The sequence below is a fragment of the Scaptodrosophila lebanonensis genome, unplaced genomic scaffold, assembly GCF_003285725.1.
Source record: "Scaptodrosophila lebanonensis strain 11010-0011.00,11010-0021.00 unplaced genomic scaffold, SlebRS2 tig00000024-arrow-pilon, whole genome shotgun sequence".
Lineage (NCBI taxonomy): Eukaryota > Metazoa > Arthropoda > Insecta > Diptera > Drosophilidae > Scaptodrosophila > Scaptodrosophila lebanonensis.
Window position 1 is genome coordinate 17,971,607 of NW_022060538.1, and position 14,683 is coordinate 17,986,289.

At 40.0% G+C, this 14,683-nt stretch overlaps 5 protein-coding genes and 1 pseudogene across 9 annotated transcripts; 4 read left to right on the forward strand and 2 right to left on the reverse strand.

The window, feature by feature from the left end:
- Nucleotides 1-515: 515 nt before the first annotated feature.
- LOC115621235 lies at nt 516-5,499 on the forward strand. The gene is made up of 5 exons (XM_030514825.1): nt 516-796; nt 3,194-3,491; nt 3,727-3,842; nt 3,904-4,114; nt 4,709-5,499. The coding sequence occupies exons 2-5, from the start codon at nt 3,398-3,400 to the stop codon at nt 5,350-5,352; spliced, it is 1,065 nt and encodes a 354-aa protein (XP_030370685.1). The 5' UTR covers nt 516-796; nt 3,194-3,397; the 3' UTR covers nt 5,353-5,499.
- A 1,896-nt stretch (nt 5,500-7,395) lies between these two features.
- Nucleotides 7,396-8,794, forward strand: LOC115621303. 2 transcript variants are annotated; one of them, XM_030514916.1, is made up of 2 exons: nt 7,396-7,642; nt 7,688-8,794. In XM_030514916.1, exon 2 carries the CDS (start codon nt 7,884-7,886, stop codon nt 8,487-8,489), a length of 606 nt encoding a protein of 201 aa, XP_030370776.1. In that variant the 5' UTR covers nt 7,396-7,642; nt 7,688-7,883; the 3' UTR covers nt 8,490-8,794. The 2 variants fall into 2 exon arrangements, with proteins under 2 accessions (XP_030370776.1, XP_030370775.1); XM_030514915.1 differs by having other exon boundaries at nt 7,701-8,794.
- Nucleotides 8,795-9,950: 1,156 nt separating this feature from the next.
- Nucleotides 9,951-11,706, forward strand: LOC115620596 (lysosomal acid phosphatase-like). 3 transcript variants are annotated; one of them, XM_030513906.1, is made up of 6 exons: nt 9,951-10,252; nt 10,333-10,428; nt 10,488-10,616; nt 10,673-10,786; nt 10,848-10,985; nt 11,040-11,706. In XM_030513906.1, the coding sequence occupies exons 1-6, from the start codon at nt 10,103-10,105 to the stop codon at nt 11,607-11,609; spliced, it is 1,197 nt and encodes a 398-aa protein (XP_030369766.1). In that variant the 5' UTR covers nt 9,951-10,102; the 3' UTR covers nt 11,610-11,706. The 3 variants fall into 3 exon arrangements, with proteins under 3 accessions (XP_030369766.1, XP_030369769.1, XP_030369768.1); XM_030513909.1 differs by having other exon boundaries at nt 11,053-11,208; XM_030513908.1 differs by lacking the exon at nt 9,951-10,252 and having other exon boundaries at nt 10,357-10,424.
- LOC115620599 lies at nt 11,653-12,226 on the reverse strand (annotated as a pseudogene).
- Nucleotides 12,227-12,415: 189 nt separating this feature from the next.
- On the forward strand, nt 12,416-13,371 carry LOC115620598 (succinate dehydrogenase [ubiquinone] cytochrome b small subunit, mitochondrial). The gene is made up of 4 exons (XM_030513912.1): nt 12,416-12,558; nt 12,648-12,763; nt 12,829-13,019; nt 13,073-13,371. Exons 1-4 carry the CDS (start codon nt 12,516-12,518, stop codon nt 13,272-13,274), a joined length of 552 nt encoding a protein of 183 aa, XP_030369772.1. The 5' UTR covers nt 12,416-12,515; the 3' UTR covers nt 13,275-13,371.
- Nucleotides 13,358-14,674, reverse strand: LOC115620597 (phosphatidylglycerophosphatase and protein-tyrosine phosphatase 1). 2 transcript variants are annotated; one of them, XM_030513910.1, is made up of 4 exons: nt 14,518-14,674; nt 14,099-14,242; nt 13,721-14,038; nt 13,358-13,666 (listed from the first exon to the last, which is right to left on the reverse strand). In XM_030513910.1, exons 1-4 carry the CDS (start codon nt 14,527-14,529, stop codon nt 13,538-13,540), a joined length of 603 nt encoding a protein of 200 aa, XP_030369770.1. In that variant the 5' UTR covers nt 14,530-14,674; the 3' UTR covers nt 13,358-13,537. The 2 variants fall into 2 exon arrangements, with proteins under 2 accessions (XP_030369770.1, XP_030369771.1); XM_030513911.1 differs by lacking the exon at nt 14,518-14,674 and adding an exon at nt 14,320-14,445.
- Between the last annotated feature and the right edge of the window lie 9 nt (nt 14,675-14,683).

Below are 14,683 nucleotides of genomic sequence, written 5' to 3' on the forward strand. Positions count from 1 at the left end.
CCAGCTATAGCTCGACTCACCGATATGATAAACGCGACCAAAATAGAAAATAAAATAATAACAATAAAGCCCGGGGGAGTAAACAGACTGACATTGCATATAAATGGGGAAATTTACATGGGACCCATGGGTCCATTTGACTGCAGTGGGGAGCTACAAAAACTGGGGAGTGGGCCTTGCGCCTGTCGACGATAAAGCTCAAATATAGCCTAATCTAGCAATGCGGCAGTTTCTGATAATTCTATGTACATATACGACATGTATGCATGTATGCGTGTATATGTATGCATGTGTGCTATGTACATAGGTGTAGCATATCGGTGCACATCGACTACTGTATATTTACGCATTGATATTGATAAGCAAAACTGCTTATAAAACACATTTATTTAGTTGTTCCAAATGCGAACCGAACAGTTGAACGCCAGCCAGAAAGGGGGAACACTTGTTCGATTCGTGTATTACAGTAGTTTGTTGATAGCCAGCCGATCGCACGGACACGGATACGGATACGTACGCGAGCGCGAGCGACCGCTCCGCCAACGTTTACTCGTATTTTTATTTTATTCAGCCTCGTACGCTCTTTTTTTTATCGGTAGCCGTATCGATGTTCAACTAATATTTGCCAACAACAAAAACAACATTCATTAACTATACTGGCTGAGTTCCATAAAAAAATAGAATGCGATCAAATCGGAAAGCTCCAAATACGTTTTAAGCCCCCACAGGCGATAAAATCGCGACTTCTTCGAGCAATAGAATTTTGAAAGTATTAGAAGGGCCCAATGGTCAGCAGGTAAGGTGCAATAATCAGGGGAAATGGAATTAGATAACTAAAAAAGAAACAACTGTTGTATACTGTATTATATCAGCACTTCTCATTCCTGATTAAAAGTAAACCCCTATTGAACGTGAGTCTTAAAATGTTTCCCAATTGTAAACAAAGTGTCGATTAAACATTGAATTTGCTACCCAATAAATGAGAGTGAATAAATCAATTCAGTTCACGCCAATCAAATGGAGCAGCACATGCTTGTAAATCTTCTTCAAAATCGATGCGGATGTGTGGAAAATAAGATTGACAGACGCTTGTTCACTTAGTCAATTTTTTCGAAATGAATTTACAATTTCAAGAAAATAAACGGACAAAGTGTCCCTGTCAAGCAGCGCAGATTAACAACCATAACGTTTTATCCCCTTTCCGAATTTGATCAAATCATGCGAAAACAAATTCTGAATACCAAAACACACTAGCCTGTACCCAAAGGGTGAAAGGCTATACTACCGAGTCTACCGAGTCGATTTAGCCATGTCCGTCTGTCCGTCCGTCCGTCCGTCTGTATGAGCGCAAGGATCTCAGAAGGTACAAGAGCTAGAATTACCAAACTTGGTATCGAGGTTCCCCTAAGCCCTAGCTGCCTAGTCACGTTTATTTTTTATTCTGATACCCCCCACTCCCCGCAATTCGTGTTTTCTTTTATAACTTCCGTAATTCTTGGAATTTTAAAATCAGTTTTAGTAGTTACGTCCAGTTAGTGCTTATGTGTCCGTATGCCAAGATTCATCATGATAGGTCAATTCTGAAGAAAGTTATAGCCATAAATAAAATCGCTGCTCATGCTCTGCTTGCAGCACTGCCGGCAGCGCTGCCTGCAGCTAACACGCATATAAACACGCATAGGTACATGATGTAAATATATGCTGTTAAAACTGAACATAAGCATGTATTCTAATTTAATTTAATTCATTCATTTATTTATTCATGTTTTTTATTAATTTAATTTAAAAAAAAATTTTTTTTTATTTTTTTTTTGTGGAGAGTACAGGCTATTTTACTGTCGGGCTTGCTCGACTGTAGCGTTCTATCTTGTTTTGATTTCTATAATTATTCTAAACATATGTACAGAGTATTTCAAAGTCGGGATACCCGACTTTAGCTGTTTTACTTTTTTTTTTCTTTGAGTTTTGAATAGAAATATTCAATTTAAAAAGTTAAGCCTTCGGGAAACCAAATACTTTTGTCATTTTTGGGATATGGGATCAATTACAATTCCGCACACTTTGATCTCATTTGGAAATGGAAACAGGAAAAGTGGTCAATTCACTTGAAATAGCTTAGGTCTTCAAAAAATTAATCCTGCACCAATTGTTTTGCTAATTTTAGTAACATAATGCTCATATGTGATGTAAAATCACTTTACGAATAAAAAAATTATAAATCCCTACTAATTTTTCCCGCTACAACTACGTTTAGTTAAAATAAATAAAAAATAGTCCATTAAAAATTTGAGCATGCTTTTATAAAAGCCTTAGTTTGTAGGCAGTTTTCATGAGAGGTTTTCCAATTAATAACGGAATTGGTATATATATAAAATAGTATGTCTGTAGATACATCGTCAAGTATACATATATGTCTCGTCAAGTCTCTTGGCAATTTTAATCAAAAAGCCTCAGCACTTCATCATACTAAATTTTTCTGGTAGCCGGCACTTTGATAAATGAATATTATCGCTCAATGATTTATTGTTGAATAAATGAGCTCTACTATTTATGTATTAATAAATGAAAATACACATAAAACTGAGATAATTCTGAATATGTAAGTACGTACATATGTATGTGTATTTATTGCACGAGTACATATACATACATACATACATACATATGAATGTAGGTGTGTTAGGATGCGGCCCCAATTTCAAGTGGTCAAGTAAATAAACAAATTTTTACACTCAGCGCCATTGGCGCACAACAAATAAAATGTGTGAAAAATGTGGACTGCGAATTGCAGGCGCAGCAGCTAAATAAATATATAGAGCTTACCAAGTGCCGAGACAAACAAAAACAATATCTTTTGCTATAAAATTAAATAAAATCGATCAATTTGAGAATTGCCGACGCGGTCTTCTACAGCAGAGCAATTACAAATACTCGTATATAAATTGTGGAGTACTGTGTGTGGGTTTTGAAGGCGGTGCACAAACAGTTTTACATAAATATTTACAGGGTGTGTCGCTAAGTCGCTGACGTTATTGAAATACAATACACAATTTATCGAACCCGACAGATAGCATAAAATTCAACGATTGCAAGTATCCCTCCCACTCTCATTCATGCTGACAACTCGTCTCTTCATCCCTCCCACTCTCATTCATGCTGACAACTCGTCTCTTCATCTCTCCCGCTATTACAGCTAGCATCACAAGCCGCAGCCATAAACAGTTTAAGATTTGAAGGGGTCGGAGCCGGAGCCGCAGCCTCAGTCTCTTACTTGTCAAGCAGACAAAGAGAATAAGGAATAAATAATTTGAAGTCTTAAGTCTTTGAATAGCGCAATAAATGCAAATAAAAGCCATTCGCTGTTTTCAAGGCCGTTTAGTATAATAATGCTAATAAAATGCACAAAATGCGATTTTTGCTGCGGCTAACCGCCTTTTGGTGTTTTCTAAGCAATCTGACGCTGGCGCTCGGATATTTCGTGGACTACACAGGTGAGTGAGCGAGTGAGTGGTGTGAGTACCAAAGTCTAATGATAATGTTTGGCAATTTGCTTAAATACACACGCCATTGTCTGTATTCTTGTTTATCAGCTGCCCTTTTTACTTTTTTTGTTCGGTGATAAGAGACAAACAAACTCACACACACACGCACACACACACACATTTCGCACCCGTCAAAATATGGGAATATGTAAACAACATTTTTGCAATTAATTACTTTTTGCAGAGAATACGGAGCTGATTCAACAACGCGCCGGCCTCGATGTGAAGCTACAATGCGATCTCAAGGGGCTAGTGGATGAGCGCAAGTTGGACGAAATTAAAATCCACTGGTACTTTAAGGTGTGTAAACCATTTGAGTCTCCAAAACTATTTACCTATTGTATTCCATAATTTTTTTTAGCAATGCAGTGACAATTGTCATCAGTTCGACTCGCCGGAGGATTGGACGGCGCTGCCCTGTGAGCAGAGCTTGTGCCGATCGGAGCTCTGGCTGCGCAATATTACCGATCGCTACTCCGGGCTCTACAAGTGCACCATCAATCCTCATGTTTGGGATCCTACACAGACAGCGGACATACAACTGGTGCGCACCTATCAGCTGGACGTAAAAAGTGAGTGTCGAGTGCCAGAAAATGTTTTTTTTCTCGTTTCTTAATCCCCGTTCATCTTTTTGGAAGAACAAGAACATTTCAAGAGGAGACAGGTAGAGAATTGTACTTTAGTACATGAATGGGCAGTCCATGTAGTGGCGAATGAGCTTTGTCGATATGCCGAATGGTATTGAAACACATTTTCAGAATTTGTATTTACAGTTCAAAAGCTAAAAGCAGTTATGTGAATAGATTGTGGTTCTGTGCTTTATACCACTCAACTCGTACATTGAACCAAATCCCAAAATAACGAATTGTTTGTTTTTGGGACTGCTACCGGTTTTTAATTGTTTAATTATTATTAATTATTTAATTATAGTCCCACAAGCTAAAATGATAATAGATCACTATCACGTACAGCGTCGGTATATGTCGTATATGTATAGCCCCTTGGAAAGATCTAGACAGTCTCTTTAACTCACTGTGAAAACTTTAAATTATATTAAAGCCGTGGTATTAGGATAAGTGACATCATTCATTTCGCTTAGAAGTTATAAACAATTCGAATTTTTATTGACAGCATACATGACACCGTCCTTCTTCTTCCATTTACAGACACTTCTCTGGCCGCTCCCGAATTTCTCGATGCTTATCCCTTAAATCACACAGCCGCTGTTGAGAGTCAAGTGGTGTTTCAGTGTCGCGTGCACAGCGCGGAGCATCCCACGATCAAATGGTTTCACAGACTAAATTATGCTGGGTCTGCTACGGGCGAGACATTACCGCCTTCCATTGGAAACGGAAATGGGAACTTTAGCACACGTATTGTACGGTACAATGGAAGAACTTATGAGCTCCTGGCCACAGCTCCAGAGAAGCTCATTGGGACACAGATTTATCTGAGTAAGTTCATAATAAATGGAGTACGGCTGCGGGATGAGGGCTTCTACGCATGCGTGGCCATTACTTATCATGGACATAAGATACGCGAAGCTTACTTGGAGGTATTGCCGAATGCTCCAGAAACGGAATACTGGAGCGATTACAATACGAGTGATGAGGGTGACCCTAGTAGCGATCCCCGAGAATTTTGGCTGCTCTTTTTAATGCCACTGGGCCTGGCACTACTCCCACTGAGTGTCTGGTGCGGCTATCTGCTATATAGACGCTTTCGTACACCCCATGAATGCGAGCGCATGCATCAGCAGTATTCCGATGAGGAAATGGACACGGAACGTTGTGTGCTGGGCGGCAATTGATTAATTGAATGTGCTCGGCATATGCATCTACGCTTATTAGTTTTAGGACTGAAGACTGTACCAAATTTAGTTGATAGATTCTTTATAGCTCTAACAGGATATGTAGCATAATTGAAGTAAAATAAAAAATAACGACTATGGATACTAAGTACCCAATCAATATAAATCTACTGCTATAATAGCCTGATAGACTATATACAAGAAAGTCATATTTTCCATTTGTACTCGGCCAGATTGAGCTAACTGATATATTTACTTTTAGATCATCCGATATTCGATATTTGCTGTATTTTATTGGTTTCATTAAGTTTTATTTTATTATATAAAAAACTCACAGCTGTTGTAGTCTGACAATTTGATAGAAAACCATTCTGTAGGACTACATCATTTTTATAGTCTTATATTTATCAAAATAATCATCGTTCAATGCCTATATTTGTCAATCTGTGCATACTAAAGTATCGGGCTTGTGTTGCTGCTAGAGATGGGCACGGGCCGGCTATTTTCGGCCCGACACGACACGGCCACGAATTTAACTTTTAGAAACACGCATGCGCACGCACGACGAAAATTTTTCTTAACACGGCCCAACACGAACTTTTTATATATTAATTATAAAAATTAAAAAAAAAAATATATATATATATATATATATATATATATATATATATGTATATATATATATATATATATATATATATATATATATATATATATATATATATATATATATATATATATATATATATAAATATATATATAAACATTACAAATTTTTATTCAGAAAGATTATCTTATCAATATTTGAGCTAAGAAGCCGAGTACTTCGCTCATTTAAAATATGTCCAGAAGTGGAAAAAACTCGTTCGCTTGTTGCAGAGCTGACAGGGATATTGAGTATATGCCTTGATAATTGCCGTAGCATTTTAAATTTTGTTGCTTTTTTCCAGAATGTTAGCACACAAATTCCTGGATCAACAACACTACTTATATAGTCATCTATTTCAATATCCATTCTTGACCTGTCCAATTTAATTTTTTTTTTTTTTTTAAATTATTAGTGTCCAAAAATTCAGAAAAGTCGTGTTGACTATTGGGTGCTTCGTTTTCTGATTCAAGTGTTAAATCGTTATTTAAGCTATCATCGATTTTAGTGTTCTTTCGTGTTTCCTCGTGCGTGTTTTGTCGTGCCTTTTTGGCTCAACACGAACACGCACGGCCACGCACGAAATCGGAATTTACAACACGAACACGCGGGCCCACGCGTGGCACGAAGTGCCACGACAAAAAACACGGCCCGTGCCCAACTCTAGTTGCTGCGTCAATGAATTGTAGTGCTTTGTCCGAATACCTTCTTCGCTTTTTATGGCTTCGATTGGATCCTTAGGAGGAGCTTTTTCGCGAAGATCTTGCAAACGTGATTCGCTTTCATCGGCATTTTCAGCTGCTCTTTTATCACTCATCTTTTTTGATTTTGTGTTTTTTTTTCCCCCAAAAGATGATTTTTTGGTGGCATCTTTTTGTATTCGTTTTATTTACGAATGAAACACTGACAAACAGAGTAAAAAGTGACTTTTAAGCAAATGAAAATGAGCAGAAATAAGCCAGAAAACCATGGTTGGTCGCGTTGACGAATCGGAATGAAACTTCATAGGTGCACCCATTGGGTTATTTTGAATATTGCCACAAAATCTGATCAGTCAGCTGAGCGATTTCGGAGTCTATATGGAATATACATATGTACATACATATATACAAGTACATACATCCATACTTCGATTTTTATATTTATAAGTAGATGTGTATACATATTTTATAGACATTACTAATGTTATGATCTGAAAAAAATTAAAACGAGCACACACATTGTTTGACGACGAAGAATAAATTATTAAATTCGTAAGCCGATTTTTGCAGCAACTCTATTATAATAGATAATTCGAAAGGGAAAAACGATATCAGAGCTGCCTCAGAATTTAAATGTATAAGTTTTGTAGCCAATCAAGGAAGCAGTTCATTTCATTTCATTTCAAATCGTAGAATGTCAGTGGGGCAGACTGAAAAGCACAGTTCAAAATTCTCTTCGTATCAAATTCCAAATTTGTCTCGTCTTTTGGTCCCGGCAGCGTCTTTTACATAGCCAAGTACAAGCGAAGCAGCGTCAACGACCATTGCAGATACAGATACAAGAACAACAAACAACGCCAACGTCAACTTCAGTCAACGTGTGAAACGTCCTTTGATGATCTTCGAAATATCCTTGCAGTTTTATTTGATGCGCCAGTACGAGGTTCGTATGTACTATTTGCATCTGAGCGTTCACGTTGTGAATCAGGTCGCACCTATAGAAGGCGACGAGGGTTACTAGAAGGGTGAGCAATACCAATAGCAATAGGAATATTAGCAACAACAACAACAAAGGCAACATATTGTGAGCGCGCCGTTTTCCAAGGGGCGGGGCAAAGACACAAGGGGGCAACTTACCGTTACAATTATCAATAGAAGCCATATAGGAACAGAGATTGAGCAGAATGACCAGTTCTGGGTACACCACCATCACCAACATCGTGGAATACGATGAGTATCTGTTGCCGGGCACCTACCTATATCCCATGGTGCCGACTGCGCACATGGAGTCGTCCTCGTTAGGCTGTTTTCTGCAGGAGGGCGCCCTGATGCCCTGGTTTCAGCCGATCAACAGCTCAGCCACCTATGTGGTCAGCCCAATGGGTGTGGTAAACTATTTGAGCGATTTGGAATCGCACATGAGCATTCCGAGAGGCGATAATCTGAGCTCCGGTCTAATTCTTGGATTGCTGCAGAACGCTGAATCGGCCGCACAGATGTCTCAGTTACCCGGCATGTATGAGGTGACCGAAGTGGAACTGGTGGAGGGCAATCAGAAGGAACACTACTCAGCTAAGCAGGGTGTGTGGGGCGAGCAGGCATCAAAGTACGACGATGAAGGAAGTACTGACCAGAAGGAGGACGAGGCGTATGCCTCGGGCGACGAGAACGAGCAGCCGACCGGCGCTAACAGAAATGTCTACCGAGCCGCGGGGGGCTATTTGGTGGAAGAACCAGGCTCCGAAGAAGATGAAATTGGTAAAGGCCAGGAGCAGCAGTCCAAGGCTTAGGCAAGTGAGGCCGCTGCTGTTCCCTGTTCTACGCTCTTATTAAAATTTATCCAAGTTTACTTTATTTTCCCAATTGTTTACGTTACGACTCGAGATACATACATACATACATTGTGAAACGAACGAGATATATATACATATATATATTTATACACACAGTATATTGCCCCAATTTGGCTATATGCTTAAGTATTTATATATATATTGTTATGTAAGCAATTGCAAATTGCTAGTTCAACTTATTGTTGCAAGTCAGAGCCTATGCATGAATAAATCTATCGATATATTTTATAACGTTACAAAAACCACCGATTTTTAAACAAATTGTATTGGATGGGATATGGGGAAAATTTATTCCTATAATAAAATCATTTCTCTTAATGCCAAGAAGTAATTGTGTTAGAACGTAAGTTTGTGATTGTAAGTGATATACCAGTATTATATTTGTTGGTCCAATATTCCGTAAAATTCTGTATACAGTACAAAATTTATTAAACTTCTTAATTATGAACTCAGGCTGAACCATTAAAGAGTGCTTCGATGGGGACCTTGTGTTGCAGCCATTGTCAAGAAGTAAAGCTTTCCATGTCAACTTTGTTTTGTAACTTAAAAAACCTATTGCATCATTAAATATATATGTATATGTGGAACTATATCCCTAATAATTAAAATAAACAAAATTAATCAATGAAATTTTGCATTTCTGAAATAACTTCAAGAGGTAAACAAGAGAGAACGCTACAGTCGAGCAAGCCCGCAGTGAAATACCCTGTACAAAGTTGATAACTGTGCATAGATTGCGTGTGGACAGTTTAGTTTATGTAGCTTTCGAAATGTGGAAAGTATTGACGAAATTCTGTAGCGTGGGAAGGGGGGGGGGAATTCCAAAAAATAAAATAAACTCGTTTTTTCTCGGACCCAGGAGAATCTGGATACCAACTTTGGTTATTCTAGCTTTTATAGTTTCAGAGATCCTTCCGTTCATCCATACAGACGGACGGACATGTCTAGACCAATTTCTCTCGTCATTCTGATCAAGAATATATATAGTTTATGGGGTCGGAGATCTTTCCTTCTACCTGTTACATACTTTGCACAAAACTAATATACCCTTTTACCGTACGGGTACAGGGTACAAAAACGACGCTACTGCTTCATTATTAATTTAATTTGCATTATATAACAAATAAACAAAAAATAAATAAATTATTTCGACAGATTTATTGGCTTTCCGAGGCTTCTCAGCTGGGGTACGATCGATATTAAATAATTGTGTACCTCATTCGCTACTGGGTCCATGGCAGCTAATTTAATTATTACATGTTTGCTTGCACTACCACGCTGTTCGTTTAGGCGCGCTCTCTCTCTCTCTCTAGTTCTTGCTCTCGCCAGCTCATATTGTTGGGATTGGAGCAACAAAGCTTATCTCTCAGTTAGTACTGAGCATTTGCTGTTGTTGGTTGTGGACGTTGGCGTCTACGACGTGCGCCGTGGGCTAGAAAAGAAATTAACACAAAATAAACAAAAACTATTTTTAGGCTGTGAAATCGAAAATTGCAGTGCATAATTTTAAGACTGCATCACTAAAACACGATTTCATAATTAGGACAACAATGCCGCCAGTCGACTGCAAATCACGTCGCGGCACCAAAATATCGGTCATCCTATTGGGCAGCGCCCTCTGCTTTGTTATGATGGCATATTTTGTGTTTGGGGACAGCAACGATGAGCAGGGCTTGCGGAATCTACGCATGATATCCATTGTAGGTGGCGATGGCGCGTACGAAAGCAACAACATATACTACAAGTATATAGCTACATTTTCAATGGTTTATTTTTTCAGCTGTTTCGCCATGGAGCCAGGAATCCGACCGAGTTCTATCCGAATGATCCCCATGTGGCGCACGATTGGCAGGCTGGTCCAGGCGCACTCACGCAGGCTAGTGAAATTCATTTCTAATTAATGTAACTTTTAAGCAACGTTTTTTGACCTTACAGAAGGGTTCACTGCAGGCCTACAATCTGGGAAAGAATATGCGCATGCGCTACTATCGGCTACTGCCCTCCAATAGCATCTACACACAACAGCAGATTCATGTGCTCAGCTCGGCCGCGGAGCGGTGTGTGGTACGTGAAGATTGCGATAAAGCTACGCTGTCTAATCTGTCGGCTGTTATCTTTAGATGAGCGCACAGAGCGTGTTGGCCGGCTTCATGCCACCGCTAGAGAACAATAATGTATTGCCCATACCTTGGCAGCCGGTAGCGATAAATACGTTGGCCCGCAGCGACGACATTGTAGGTATCAACTATTTAAAGCTGACAATGCATTAAATGCGATATTGTTATATGGTTATAGCTGCTGGCCCAGAAGAAGCCTTGTCTGAAGTATGACACCATATTGCAAAAGCTGTACAAGAATCCGCCCAAAGATCTGCAGAGATTGAACGAGGAAAACAAGGAGTTGTACAAGTTGCTCACCAAAAACACCGGAAAGGTGAGCCCCAAAGTCAATACTATAATCCTTATGTATAATCTCAAGCTTTCATAGAACATTTCAACAGTGCTCGATGTTGAGATGCTCTACAACACACTGAAGACCGAAGAGGAGGCCAATCTAGTGCTTCCAGATTGGACAGAAAATATCTATCCAGAGTCAATGAAACCGCTAGCAGAGCGCAGCTACACACTTTTCACCGAAACGAATCTCATGAAGCGGATCAAAGGTGGTGCGTTTCTCACCGACATAGTCAAGAAAATGCAGAACAAGCGTCGAAAGAATTTAAATCCAGATCGCAAGATATTTTTATACGCTGGCCATGACGTGACAATGGTCAATATTATGAACTCACTAAACATATTGGATCAGACGGCAAACTTGCCAGATTATGCCGCTGCTCTAGCCTTTGAACTGCATCACAGCAAATCCTTCAGCGATGATGATTTCGAGGTTAAACTCGTGTACTACTACAACAGCGAGGACAAGTTTCCCAAAGAGTTGACCATACCCAATTGCGATGCACCATGCTCCCTAACGCAATTCGCCAACTCGCTGAATGCTTTGCTGCTGGACAACTACGATGAGACGTGTGAGAATCCGACGCCAGATTGCAAGGCATAGGGCGCTCTTTGTTTCTGACTTTGAAATATTCGAAAATGTTGGTGTTATTGTTGGAACTGTGCTAGTAGAAGTTATTAAATACATACATCATACGACACGTTTTCCGCTTTAAATATTCAAAATTAAAAACTAGCACCCTTATCTTCGGCGTAAATAAAGTAGATTGGCACCTTTACGGCATCGCTGACATGAACGATCTCCGTGTGGCTGAGTAAACGAATGGCTGCTAGCCCATAAAAGAGCATAGGTAAGCCTACAAAGAGATCGCTATTGTAGAGTGCTGGCTGATCATAAAACTGCTCCTAACACACCCAGATTGATCACCTTCAGAAATCGAAAGAACTTGTCGTCGAGCGAGAGATCAGCCACAGCTGATATGGTAGTTGGTGCCACTCTCTAAGGTCCAATTGAAGTGTGACATGCCGTTCTGATCATTCTTCACGTCTTTGAACTAAATTGGAAGTGCAAAAATTAAATTAACTTATAAAAAATGGCTGCATATCGGAGCGTAGTACCTTTACAAAATATGATGTCGAGGGTGGCTCCTGGCATTGCTTTAGGTAGGCAGTCAGGACCTCAGAGGCGCGTGGCTTTAGTAGAACGCGGGTAAGTTGCATTTTAAATAATTATTTTAATCCAATTGCATCATAGCGCGCAGCAGTGCTCCAGTTTGCTTTACCAGCCAGTGTTGCCCCAAAACATATGTTGTATGGTTAGTAGTATAACTCAACTGTTGCGCCAAGCGCCGATTGCTAAAGCGATTGTTTAGGATAAATCGATACCTATGTAACTGTCCCAATTTTCAGTGCTGTGAAATATTTGACAAAACGAAGTAGTCGGCTGAGGGAAACGAAAAAAGTGGAATTTCTGTTTTTGACAAATAATTTGCACATTTAACTATAAATCATGTCGATGTCACTCATCTTGCGTGGTGCTACAAGATGCAATGGTGCGTATATTGCTATCCAACCGAAATTTGAACTTAATGGCAAAGAACAGCGTTTATTATATAACATTAACATCTGATTTATCCATTAGCTGTAAACTTGGCCAAATCGGCGCGCCTCACGCCCGTGAAGGCTTACTCCACAATTTTTGCCGGTGCGCAACGTCAAGCTTTGGCAAAGCCTCTACCTCTAGTCAAAAATATTGCGGTATATATAGCTAATATAAATGTGGTATTTGGTAATGATTTTAATTTAGATTGATGGTTTTCCAGCCCATTGTTACGCGCAACATTTCGGTGAGCGCGCCAAGGATGGCCTCGGCTGAGTCCAGTCACACTGCCCTGTGGACAGTGGAGCGTATTGTGTCCGCAGCGCTCCTGGGCGTTATACCCGCTGCATTCATTGCCCCCTCTCAGGCTCTAGATGCTCTTTTGGCTGTTTCAGTAGTCATCCATGCTCACTGGTAAATTTGCGTGCCACATATTGCTGTAGTATTTATCACTGGTTTCCTTGCAGGGGAGTTGAAGCTATGGTAGTCGACTACCTGCGTCCATCTGTTGTTGGCAACATCCTCCCAAAGGTCGCACACGTCGGATTGATTTTGATATCCATTGCCACACTTGGAGGTCTATTCTACTTCATTAAGAACGACGTGGGTCTGGCCAATGGCATTAAACGGTTCTGGGCAATCAAGGGCAAGGACAGTCAGGAAGCTTAAGTGGGTCTCAGGCTTCAAAAGTTCCGCAAATATGACGCTCTACTTATTTGTTAGCCATAATACAGTAAATAAATTGTAAATTCTTCGGTCAGGTAAACGTGACTTTTTAAGAATGTATTTAAAAAACATCATTGAACACGAGAAACAGCACGTAAATTAAAATTACATATGTATGTGTGTAACAAAAACAGGCACCTTTTGTTGCGTATCTTTACGTATGTATGTATGAACGTAATAGACGTTTATCTATTTTCAGGTATAGGTCATGACTTTGCCGCCACATTCTTTGTGTAAAATATTCTAAGCGCGTCCCATTGTTTGGTGTGAAGCAAGATGTGCGGACGGCAGTGACGCATATGGTCGACAGCTTGATCTGGCGTCCATCCGTTTTTCTAAATTTAAAGCGTTATTTTAATAATGTTTTATATGTTTGCACATGCACATACCAGCATTAAGTAGCAACCGACCAAAGTGGCGCTACGCGTACGTCCCGCTTTGCAGTGCACGTACACGGTTCCAATATTCTCCGGATCCTGTGTTGTGCTCAGACCCTTTATTCTTTTTGTCAGGGGTAAAAATCGATTAATAAACTCGACGCCACGGAACAATTTCTCTTGATTTGGCGACTCAAAAATATCCGTTGTGGCCAACTGTAGGAACTCCACACCAATATTTTTCCACTTAGGAGCATCGTTTGAAAAGGCGCTTAACTCATAGTCCTCGTTCATTGACACCACAGCCTTCATATTTTCTTTGGTGATCAGCTAAAAGGGCAGAAGGTGTGATTCATTTCAAGATGTTATGTGTCTGGACTTGTAACTTACGTCATGTGCTTGATTTCGGAATGGTAGCGCGCCCAGTATAACGTTCTCATCGACCCGGTCGTACCAGTTGCGGGCCGAAGCCTTCTCCATAAGTACATTGTAAAGTAGGGTGGGGTAGAAGGTAACACGTGCAATCATTGCAGCCTTTTTGGGTGGTAATGGAACAGGACAAAAAGAAAAGCTTTCAAATATTAAGACGACTCAATTCCAATGACTCTTACTAGGCAGCCCAGTCTATGAAGAGCTGTAAACTTTCACCAGCGCAAGTTATTTACACTTGAATGTCTTTATTTAAGCCAAGCGCATTCGTCAGTGCGTGTTGGTTGGAGTGTAGCTTGGAACTGGTTTAAGTGTGTTTGTGGCGTCGCTTCTTGACTGACTTTGGCCCTCAAAACCCTCCGCGCTCTTTTGTTACTTACACTCATCTCCATGCCTTTAGCGCGCTTTCGTCACGGTCAACAATAAATCAGCACAAAAAAAAAACGCTGAATCAGAGCATTTACAATGTTATGCCCGAATTTTAATTAGTACATTTACGAATTATTATCACCCCAGAATTGTATTCACGATCTTTGTGGCTTATAC